Source organism: Coffea eugenioides, chromosome 1 (genome assembly GCF_003713205.1).
Source record: "Coffea eugenioides isolate CCC68of chromosome 1, Ceug_1.0, whole genome shotgun sequence".
Classification (NCBI taxonomy): domain Eukaryota; kingdom Viridiplantae; phylum Streptophyta; class Magnoliopsida; order Gentianales; family Rubiaceae; genus Coffea; species Coffea eugenioides.
In genome coordinates, this window is record NC_040035.1 from 7,572,785 (window position 1) to 7,585,086 (window position 12,302).

Sequence of the window (12,302 nt, forward strand, 5' to 3'; positions counted from 1 at the left end):
GGGAGATTTTCTCATGAGGCGTGGTTAAGCTTTTCTAGTTAAGGGGACAACTGAAGATTTGGTTCAACAATTACTGTGAGATCTAATTTATTTTAATTGCTTCCTTAATTTATTGGTATTTATATGTTTCCTGCTTTTAATTGCTATAGCTCGTGTGAGTGATTGAATAGATGCGCAATATTTAATTATTCACATAGGTTATTTTGCTAAATAGGGATAATTGAATCCGTAATTGTTCGTTATCTTTATCTCAGTAGCAACTGGCGTAATTGGGTTTATGTCAGAGGAGCATACGATCTAACTTAAACAAACCCTCGTAGCGTGTTTGTTAGTTAGGATTGGGCCTTTCTAATTATTAATGCAATCTAGAAATTAAATCCTACGGTCGTACCTAGGGTTGTTTTTGGGTTAGAGAAATAGTTAACGGTCGTACCTTAACTATCGAAAAAGTAAGGAAAGGTTGGTTGTTTATCGCGTTCATGACAACTATAACTAATCTATTAATAAATGTTGGAATTATATTTGAATCGATGATCAGTTGCATGAACCATTTCTGATGTGTACCCTTGGCTAGAGTTTCCCCAATCATTTCTTTTAATTAATTATTTTCTGCAGTTAATTTATTTAGTTAGCATTTAATCCAAAACCCCCCATACTTTGGACTCTAGAAGAAACGAATTATCCCCAGTCCCTGTGGATTCGACCCTACTCACCGCTATATACAAAATCTGTATTTTTCTCGAGTAGGTATTTATTATTGCACAGGTTCGGCACCTGTCAATTTTTGGCGCCGTTGCCGGGGACTGGTGTCAGATTAATTTGTTTCCTTTTGAGTTCATTTTGAGTTCATTTTTTATTTATTTTTTTTTTCTCTTATTTTTTTTGATATAGTTTATGGCTTCTAACACTCCGTATTTTGGTGGTGTATTGGATTTTATTTCCGGGGAAGGCGATGAGACTAGTTTCTTTTCTAAGTTTGCATATTCAGAGGCACTGAACTCTATTAGAGAAAGAATGGCTGCTGCAACCTGTAAAATTTGTTATGCCAGGGATCATTCAACCGGTATGTGCCCCGAATATCAAGAAAATCTGAGTGTCCCCCTCAATAATTATGGAGATTTTTCACCCTGGTCTCAAACGTGGTATGACCCTAATCCAAACGGGTATGATCAAGAATGGTGGGATAACTCCAGTTATGATTATACAACAGGGCCAATGAATTTTCAGCAGTATGAGTCTCCAGAATCATCATCTATGTCAGGTATGTCTCTTGAAGAAATAGTTGAATCATTAGCTACTAATACATATCAATTCCAACAGGAGACACGAATGAGAAATGAGATGATGAAGGATGCAATGAGTAATCTGGAAGATCAAATATGTCTATTGACATCCAGAATAAATCGATTGGTGGCTTCTCAAATTGAAGAATTGCCCTCGAAAACCATTGTTGATTTTGAAGAAAATAAGAGTGCAATTTGCTTGACTAGTAATGAGGAGATGCAAGAGTGTCAAAATGAGAGATCTACAGATGCAGTTGAAAAAGAAGCCGAAAATGAAGAAATGGAACCCCAACCGCAACTCATCCAAGTGAATGAATCCAGTGGACAATCTCCAAATGCGGTGACATCTTCTCCACTCCTTAATCAATATTTTCCTGACTCCTATTCTTCAACTCCTGTTACTGAAATTGATTTTATTATACCAGAAAATTTAAAATTTCATGACAGGAATAAGTTAAGAGTGGAGATGGCAAAATATCTGGAACCAATGAATGCGTGTGATGGAGGAGTGAGTGGAGAATGCAGATCATTGTTGACTTATTTGGCGCCCTCAACTAGTCCATGGAAGACCGTAGCTCGTGTGCTCAAAGATTACTCCATCTATGAAGGTTACCAGGATCACATTGAAGATGAAGCATTGAAGCGAGCTACAAGATTTTATCCTCCATGAACAAGACATAACAATGTCTAGCCAAAGACATTAAAGAAAGGCGCTTTTTGGGAGGCAACCCAAATATTGGTTTCATTATTTTTAGTTGTTCAATTCTTTCGTTCTGTTGTTTCTCATTTGGATAGTAGTTGGTCTTGATATTTTTCTCCATTGTGATTAGGAAGTGAAATCTTGGCGTGCCCACGCAGTGTTTAGGTCTCCTGAGATCAGAGGACGAACACCAATCTTGGCGTGCCCACGCGGTGTTTGGGTCTCTTGAGGTCAGTGGATGTTTTGTAATCTTGGCATGCCCACGCGGTGCTTGACGACCCAAAACATAAAAAAAAAAAAAAAAAAAAGTTTCAAAATTTCACATTGAGAAAATTCAAAAATTCAAAAGGCATTTTTCTTTTTCTTCAAAAATTCAAATTTTGGAATTTCAAATTCAGGAAAAAATTTGAAAAAAAAAAAAAAAACATTGAGAAAAAAAACCCAAAAAGAAAAAAAAAATTAAGAATCCAAAGAAAAAAAAAACTATTTTTTTTTTCTCTTTTCTTTTTCTCTCTTTCTTTCTTCTTTTTCTTTCTTTCTTTCTTTCTTTCCTTCTCTTCTTCCCCGCTGCCCTGCTTTCCTTTTCTTTTATTTCTTCTTTCGGCTGCCCTCCATCCTCCGCACACCACCAAGCACGACAGCCCACACAGCGGCGAGCTCACTCCGCGCGTCTCCGCCACCACCACGCGAGCACCACCAGCTTGCCACCCTCTCGACCACCTCCAAGCTCCAAGTTTCCTGTCCTTTTGCGCGCTCAGCTGCTGACTAGCCGCCATCCACCACCGGCTACCCACTTGCCGCACGCCGCTGACCAGCTGCCATCGCCGCCGCCTCCGTTCCAAGCTTCATCCCCGCCACCTCCACTCACCAGCGCCTTTGACCACCGCCTGCCCACGCTCCACAGCCGCGGCCACCACCGCGCGCCACCTCCCTCTTCTCTCTCCCGCGGCCATCATCAGCTCCGCCTCAGCTCACGCCAACCTCCAGTAGCTCCATCGCCACCACCTCCTTGCCGCGCGTCACAACCTGCCCAAAATTGGCAGGTGGAGGTATTCCAATTTCACCTTGATTAGTATTTCTCTGGTCCTTAAATTACTGGATTTTGCACATTTTTTGTGGGTTTTGTGATGGCTGAAGCCAGTAAGTAATTTGGGCATTTTCTGGGTTTCATTATAAGGGTGGAATTACGTTTCTTTGCTGCTCCATTTGGGGGTATTTTCTGGTATTAATTACATTGTTGAGCATTGATTGGGTTTTATCTACTCAAGGCCTCTATTTTCATCTGTGGGGATCACATTTGAGTGGGCCATTTGATTTAGTTCTTCCCTATGCGTGCACCAGTGGTATTGGTTGTGGTGGTTTGCCTAAAATTTATTAATCTTATGCGATTGCCTACCTGATTGACTGCTGGGATTAAACTGTTGTCCGAACTCTGAACTGTGGTTGCTGGAATTGCCTGTTTGCTGGGACTCTTAAAATTCTTAAGGTTTGGTCACTTGAAGTGGGTAATTGAATGACCAATTTGTGACATTCGTTGAGTTTCACTTGCTCCAATTAGTTGAATTCATTGCTCTGTTGGGGTCCCTGTTGGTATCACTTGAGTTCTGCTTTGTTAGTTTCTGTATCGTGCCCCTTTATCTTATTTTGATTAAATTGGAGACCCAGTGCATTGGGTTATGTCCTGCAACTGATTTGCCTAGTCTGATAAAACTGTCATTTGTTTAGGCTCTTGGAGTACTATCTGGTGTTGTTTGTATCTCTTAGTGGATTCGGTTGGCTCTTTGATTTAATTTGTCCCTGTGCGTTTACCAGTGGTACTGGCGTTGGTAATTGTTTAACATTTGTTAATCCTGTGTTATTGGTTGACCAATTGATCGAGTTGTGACTACTGGGCATTTGTGATTGAATCGTTTCTGTCCAACCTGTGATTGAGTTGTTTTGGATAAAGCAGGAGGTCATTTAGGCATTTTCTGGGGGTACTTTTTGGACAGAATTGGGTTTAATTGCTGCCATAGTGGGGAGATTTTCTGCTATTTATTCATTTGTTGGCCGCTTGATTAATTTTTTCCCTGTGACTCACCAGTGGTACTGGTTGAGATCTTTTCCCTATCGTTGTTGCTGCTATTTGAAGATACTTGCTTATTTTAAAGTTTAAGTTCTTGTGATTGAGTCGCTGCCGTTGAATTTAATTCTTTCCTGTCTGTGCACCAGTGGTACTGGTTGCAGTGTTGCTTTCCATTTCTTAATCCTCTGTGCCAGACTACCTATTTGATTCTTGAGTGTTGGTTCCTGAACTGTTGCTGGAGTTACCATTTTCTTGGGTCAATTGCTGATTTTGGCAGGTTGAATTGGGGAATGGACTGTCCAATTGGAGGCAGCTGTTACTATTTTGGGACCAATTGTGTCTATTTTGCTGTGATTTGTGTCTAATTGTGGGTAATTTGCTTGTTAAATTGGGAGGTGCCTATAACGCTTAAATTTGCTTATTGAAGTTAGTTGCCTCTGATTGCCTTGTTTAGGAGCATTTTATCCTTTTGGTTTCCTTTACTAAGCTATTTGGAGCACTTGCTGCATGATTGGACTGCCTTGATTCTGAATTTGACTACATTTGGACCACAGGGGCTCATTGATTGCATTTGTTATTAGTGTTCAGGTATTCGTATAACCTGTGGGTGATTGAATTGTGCCTATTGTTCATTGGGTTGGTTTTAAACAAAAAAATTGTTATTACTTTGAAATTCCTGTTTCCATTATCTGTTGGCAATTGTAGTCCCTTGTGATTAGAGTGACATCTAAAGATCATGGTAAGGCCAAGATCCGCTTCTAGGTTTAGGACACCTAGACACTCGCAGCCTCCTCCTACCCCAGGGGCTGACGAATGGCACCAGCTCCAGATGCGAGTTGAACGACTAGCAACTCGGATGACCCACATTGACGTCAACCTGCATCACATGCGCAGAATTTGGCAGCATTTATGCCCCATGCAGGCCTTGATCCTCAATTTCCACCTGAACCGCCCCTGTTTTGATGACTTCAGGGAAGTACCGTTGCCCCTCTCTTTTCTTCTGTTGTTACATTATCACATTGAGGGCAATGTGTGACTTAGGTGTGGGGGGGTCAGTTTTGGGTGCTAGTATTTTTATTTTTAGTTTCTAAAGGTTTTTCCTTTATTTTTAGTTTGATATTTATCTCCTTTTTCGTTTATTTTCTTTTCTTTTTTTTTCCTAGTGGTTAGTCTTCATATGAATACCAAGTTTGATGCTGGATTGTTGTCTCTAATTCTGCTATTGCCAAGTTTATTAATAAAAGGTATCGAGTTGATGTGGTTGAGTTCAGGAACATCTCTTTGGTGAATATCAATAATTGCTTGACTTTTCTAATTTTTAGTTAACTTTTCTAGGCATAGGGAATGATTGTTGGCATTTTTCTTGTGAATTGGTCCAATTATTAATTTTAGTTCTCCATGTTTGGAAATTTGAGGCTGGCTGCTGTTATTTTTGTGTTATTTTTAGTTATTGTGCTATATGGTTATAAATAAGAGTTGACTGTACTCCGCTAGTGATTATTACTGAGTAACCGGGGATCTTCACCTAAAGTGTCGATTCTCGCGTCAAAAAGTAGTAGTTGCTATGAGTGCGTGGTCCCGTAGCGATTGGAGCTGAGTAACCGGGCTCCTCCATCTGGCAAATGTTGGAGTTCGCGTCAAAAGGCTCTAAGGGCTATAGACTAAGTCTTTTGTTACTCAAAAAAAAAAAATAAAAATAAAAAAAATAATAAAATAAAGATTGTGTTAGTATGTGAATAAGTCAGCTTGCCGGTTTGTGATCTTAATGTCGAGATTTTGGTTAATAGCTGGACCATTTGCTGATAAATGTGAGTAACCATTCCTTTTTCTTAGATTAGTTTGCTTTAAATTGGAGGAGTTGGTGGTTGGGAAGCTAACCGGGGTGATTTTTCTTGGATCTTAACTTGTGAAGCTTGATATATGTTTTTCTGGGTATCTTGGCAATACTGTAGTTGGAGCAATAGCCATTATTAAATTTCGGTGTTCAATTGTTGTTCTCATGCTTGAGGGCAAGCATGATTTAGGTGTGGGGGGAATTGATAGGGTGTTAATTGTTAGTAATTTTATTGTTAATTTCCCCTTTTATTCTTGCCAAATATTGTTTTAGTTATTAATATTTACTTATATTTGGTATTGGGACTTAATTTCAGGAACAAAGCAGAAAATTACCAAAAAGGAGAGACTTTTATGGGAAAATGGAGACTTCTAAGGACCTTGGACTCTTGAATTGGTGGGGACCACAAGCTAGTGAAAGGCATTTAGTCATTTGGGCCTTTCAAAGAAAGCAACGTAGAGAGACTTGGACCAAGGAAGTAATTTGGAGGCTTTGTCCACATGTGTGGGGACCACAGGAAATAGCTTTTAGGCTTCTTTCTTTTGGCTTTTTAAGGGACAACGTACAGAAGCAAAAGACATCTAGGGCTTTAGTTTTAGTTTTTTAGTTTAGTTCTAGTTTCCTTTCTTTGGACTGGCCTCTGACACACGCCAGGTGTTCGACAATATCCCCCAACGGGGAGATTTTCTCATGAGGCGTGGTTAAGCTTTTCTAGTCAAGGGGACAACTGACGATTTGGTTCGACAATTACTGTGAGATCGAATTTATTTTAATTGCTTCCTTAATTTATTGGTATTTATATGTTTCCTGCTTTTAATTGCTATGGCCTTGTGTATGATTGATTAGTGCGCAATAATTAATTATTCATATAGGCTATTTTTGCTAAATAGGGGTAATTGAATCCGTAATTGTTCGTTATCTCTACCTCAGTAGCAACTGGCGTAATTGGGTTTATGTCAGGGGAGCATATGATCTAATTTAAACAAACCCTCGTAGCGTGTTTGTTGGTTAGGATTGGGCCTTTCTAATTATTAATGCAATCTAGAAATTAAATCCTACGGTCGTACCTAGGGTTATTTTTGGGTTAGAGAAATAGCTAACGGTCGTACCTTAGCTATCGAGAAATTAAGGAAGGGTTGGTTGTTTATCGCGTGCATGACAACTATAACTAATCTATTGCTAAATGTTGGAATTATTTCTGCATCAATGATCAGTGCATGAACCATTTCTGATGTGTACCCTTGGCTAGAGTTTCCCCAATCATTTCTTTTAATTAATTATTTTCTGCAGTTAATTTATTTAGTTAGCATTTAATCCAAAACCCCCCATACTTTGGACTCTAGAAGAAACGAATTATCCCCAGTCCCTGTGGATTCGACCCTACTCACCGCTATATACAAAATCTGTATTTTTCTCGAGTAGGTATTTATTATTGCACAGGTTCGGCACCTGTCACTATGTAAAGGTAATTAAACTAAACTATTTTTGATCGAAATACCGGATTTGTCTGGTTTTTCTCCCATTGAGAGGTGGAGGAGGTTTGACCGGAAGAGTTCTAGAGAAAAAAAGATAGAAAATGAGTTATAGGGAGGGAAGGAGGAGGCAGGCCTTTTATGGGTTTTTAACTTGTATGAGAATTTCCTGAACTTTTACTGTGAAATATGTAATGGTAATAACACATGGACTAAGAAACCAAAGCAATTGAATGTATAATCTTAACAATTCCACTAGTTTTCTAATTTGGAAAAGCAAGGAAAAAATTGAGTCCATATCCACTAAGTGCAAGAACGAAAAACAGACTTATTCATTTTGTACTTGAAGGTAAATGTGCATAATATTTTGATCTTAACATGTATCCAATCTTATAAGTGGAGTTAACATCATTATCTCAACGACATTGGACCGAGAGAGGAATTTTGGTTTAAAAACAATGACGAACGGGCCCGGGGAGGTGGGGAGGGACAAGATGAATGCCCTGGAATGAGCATAAGAGGAGCGGAGTATCAACATGGAGGGGTGGAGTATTATCAATAAAAGGAAAATAGAGAAGAATGAACGACGAGGAGGAGAGAGGCAACTAGAAGGAAAAGTTTGAAGTAACAATTGTTATGGTAATAAAACTAGTTTTACCTGATATGACAGGTAAAAACATTTTTAATGATTATTTGATTATTTGTTGGACTGGTCACCTAAATAAAATAATAACTAAATATTTGATTAGTAAGTTTCGCATTAAAAATAGTAAGTTAACCCGATAAATTAGTGACTTTTATGTCTCAAAAAGTAAATCGAAATAAATATGAAACTTACTTTTTTTTTGAAATAAATTCCTACTCTATATTTAAAACTTACTTTTTGGAGAGTAAGTTAAGTTCAAGTTATAGTAAGTTATAGATAATAGTAAATCTTATTGATAGAATAGTAAATTTGATTAATGGTCAAAACTTACTAGTTTGTGGCATAAATTTACTATTTTACTTAAAAAAACTTATATGAAACAAGTATTAAGAAGTTTATTTGAAATAATGCCAAGATTTTTTATTAATGATTGAAACTTAGTATTATAGTTAGTAATTACTCATAACGTAAATGTATGATACATGATTGTCTGTATCATTTATAAATGTTATGTGATTTAAATATTTTAAATATACTATGAAAACTATTTCTTTCAGATGACTTTATAAAATATGTAAGAATAATTTTTCATATTACAAATTCTGAATTATTTTTGAATTTGTGAAAGGTTAGAAAGTTTGGATGACAATAACAACAAATCTTTCGAGTTATATATAGAATATCACTTATCTATAAATCACAATTTTCATATATTAATACCTATGAATTTAATAAAATGGTAAAGTTTTGATAAATTTATTTTCTGGGTCACAAGTATAAAAGTTAAAATTGTATTAATGTAGCATAATATTCAAAAATTATAATAAATTTACCCATATATTAAGTTCTGAGACTTTCAAATATATTTTGTATCATTTTCATTATGGATTTGTATGCATATTATTTTTATCAAACTTATTTTTTTATTGGCAAATGGTATGTAAATTATTATAACCAAAATTTTTAGGTGAATGGTATGTAAACTGCTAAAATTGTCAATTCATATATGACTAAATCTTACTGCTTATGACATATATTACTCTGATAGACTAAAAAATTACCGTAATCAAGTGTACGTTGATTGTTGATTCGAAATTTGCACCATTGTCCCTATTTCCGTTATTACTAGTACAAGTTTTTCTAATCAAAGTAAAACAAAATCAAATATCTTTTCCTTTTGTATGCAGTAGTTATGTTTAGTAAAAAATTATTAATCCATTTTTACATTACATAATTTCTAATGAAATTAGTAACATTTTCTAAATAATTGGAATAATTTGTAAAATATGTTATTTTTTTTTCCAATATAATCGAAAGAAGTTTGCACTATTAAAACACAAATGGAAAGAAAGGACGATGGCATAAGTATAAATGTGAACAACTACATACGTATCACACCATGAGTTTAGGTATGATTTGTTTAAAACATTAGTAATTTATCGATATACAATGACAAATGGAAATACAATTTAGCATATACTAATTATCCGTTAACAGAATTTGTAGTCTGAACACAATCAATTTAGCTCATATTTCATTCGTTTAGTTATCATTTATTTTGTTACTTAGGTTGAATATTTACATTTGAATAGAGTATTGCTATTAGAACTTCAATTATTCTTAATGACACTAATTTTGTACTGATAAAAGTTGGTCTAGACAATTAAGTGTCAATGACAACAATTGCTAAAATATAGTTTTTTAAATTTTTTTGAAAAATGACAATCTATGTCCCAAAAAATTACACCTTTATTTTTTGAAAGTATCAATTTGTTAATTCAATTCAAAATAATTTTATAATAAAAAATGTTACTCCTCAAACTAGTTGCTTAATTTGCATCTATGTGTGTACTAGTGTCGGATGAATAACTAAAATAGGAAATTTCAGTAATATAATAAGCAGTAAAAAGGAACTAGTTGATACGGGAGACTCTTCCACTGCGTGTGAAAAATAGGAAGTAAGAGCAGCATCAAGTTTTGCCTCTGTTATGGAACTAAGTGTTGATACAGTTATCAAATATAATGCCAATGATATGGAGGACATAGATTCAAGCCTCGGCGATAACACAGCTAAGAAAAGGAAACTCAATAAAAAGTCAGAGTTCGTAAATTATTTGCAAGTAGTAGATTTGTTATCCATTGGACAATCGTTGCTTATGAATACCCATGCAGCTTGTAACAAGAAAGCCAATAAATATGTTAGAAATGCATATACTTCACTAGGATAGCAAAATAAAAGAAAAAGGTTAGATATTCCATATACATATTTCAGTTACCTACACAAATATTCCTAAGTGATATAGTTTATATGGTAGAATATATTCTTTATTCTCAAGTTTTAAAATCTTGGCATTTTTTCTCAATGGACAGCAAAAACAGAGAATATCAGCACATGCTATCCAGTTGGAGAATGACAAGGTATACAATATGGTTGTTTCATGTCAAATGAAATATATAACATATTACATATTTATGATACATGTTTGAAATAATTTTTGCATTTCATATGATTTATTAAACAGCTTGCAGGGCAAGAAAGAATGTTAGGTGAAGAGTATCTATTGCAACAGTTTCCCAATGATAAAGCTCGAATCCTGGACTACATATTTAACGAGAAATATAATCAGCAGTAATAATTTAATGGCAATAATGAATTTTTCATAACAACTATCTTTGCATTATCATTATTATTCATTGTAGACTCAATTAACAATTATTTGCAGCACACCAATTGTGCGTATTGGACAGGCGTTTGCCTCAAGAAGTCATCTGGCATGCTTGAAACCGAGAACCTGGCTTACTGAAAGTGTGAGATTTTCACTGCTTAAAAAACTGATTTTTGATGGTAGATATACTATCCACCATGTGTTGATTGTAAGGTGTTAAGGTGGATTGTAATGTGCTTGCAGCCAATCAATCTTGTTGCAAACATGCTTCGGATGGACATTGAGAAGGAGCATCAAGATCAAACATATAACACTTGGTACATGCCAACTTTCTTCACGGTAGGTCGACATATCATTAAAGGATTATGTTTGTTGTTAATTCATATGTTTTTTGATAATTTTGTAATTTCGATAAAATTGTGCAGTGCGAATTACAAAAAGCCGAACTTGACCTTACAGCTACTTCGAAATATCTTGATGCTGATAGATATGGAGGAAACATAGAGATGTGTGAGAAGGTTTATTAAATAATGTACAAAATTTATGCATTTTTCTTGGTATATAAATATACTTTTTATTAAGTTATTATCTTCTTGAACTATACATGTTCTTGCAGATATTTGTGCCAATAAATGAAGATAATCAACATTGGTATTGCACACAAGTTGACTTTGTAAAAAAGAAGGTGTACATATTGGATTCGTTATCTAATTCAACAAAGCAGCGAGGTGTTATGGTTAGGAAGTTAGTAAGTATCCTTTTTAAGTTGTGTAGCAAATAATGATATGAACATTTTGTATTACAATAAGGATTTTATTTTTCGATAATAGGTGCAAGTTCTTGATACTGTGCTACAACACAAATTTGGGGATAAGTACAAGTTTCAGGCATCGTCATTTGAATTTGACGAATCTCCTAACATTCCTAAACAGTCAAACAGGTAATTTTCGTTAATTTTGCTATTTTTCATGCAAACATTTTGGAATCTCATCTTTTATTTATCGTGGTGATTGATTTACATGCAGTGATGATTGTGGTGTGTATGTTATTAATTTCATGAAGGTGTCTGAAGTAGAACGAATGAGTTCAATCAGGGTATATTTTAAATTTATGAAGTTTTTTTTTTGTAGTGAATAATTTTAGATGTCATTGTAACTGTTATCTTCACTTGCATGGTTAACTCACTAATTCTATTATGGTGTCATGAACTTTCAGTTTCAATCAGAGGCTGAACGTTTTAACATTGCAATGGAATTGGTCCTACACCCTAAGAACGCGTGCGGATTTCTTCCACAAGATCATTTGTAGAGAAGATGAAAAATATAAGTATTCATGGTTGGGAAAAATTCTGATTTATGTTTGCTATTTCTAGCTGAATAACAAGTACTCAATAAGGCAGATGATGTGTGCGAGTCTTGTTGTCACTTAATTTTATGGTCCCTTAATTTTGTTGTGTAGGCAAAGTTGCCAAGGACTTCAGTCAAAGTACCACTACTTGGTAGTAAGCTCAAAATGCTCCTTTTAGTTTTGTCTGACAAATTTCACATGCTTTTGTAATCAATAGTACGAGAAAAAAGAATCATCCAACAAGTTATATTCGTCCATCTTCAGTAATTTTTTGGTTTTTTAAGTGATC

General features: G+C 35.4%; 1 protein-coding gene across 1 annotated transcript; it reads left to right on the forward strand.

Moving 5' to 3' along the window:
- Nucleotides 1–9,988: 9,988 nt before the first annotated feature.
- On the forward strand, nucleotides 9,989–11,974 carry LOC113766957. The gene is made up of 10 exons (XM_027311122.1): nucleotides 9,989–10,105; nucleotides 10,371–10,418; nucleotides 10,523–10,629; nucleotides 10,724–10,808; nucleotides 10,910–11,005; nucleotides 11,092–11,184; nucleotides 11,283–11,414; nucleotides 11,497–11,606; nucleotides 11,692–11,761; nucleotides 11,882–11,974. Exons 1-10 carry the CDS (start codon nucleotides 9,989–9,991, stop codon nucleotides 11,972–11,974), a joined length of 951 nt encoding a protein of 316 aa, XP_027166923.1.
- The last annotated feature ends 328 nt before the right edge of the window (nucleotides 11,975–12,302 follow it).

Excerpts from the sequence above, each read along its gene's own strand:
- LOC113766957 (XM_027311122.1), top strand. The coding sequence starts at position 9,989 with ATGGAACTAAGTGTTGATACAGTTATCAAATATAATGCCAATGATATG. Across the intron at positions 10,106-10,370 it reads TCAATAAAAAGTCAGAGTTC|CAAAAACAGAGAATATCAGC; the intron begins GTAAATTATTTG and ends CTCAATGGACAG. Across the intron at positions 11,607-11,691 it reads ATTCCTAAACAGTCAAACAG|TGATGATTGTGGTGTGTATG; the intron begins GTAATTTTCGTT and ends ATTTACATGCAG.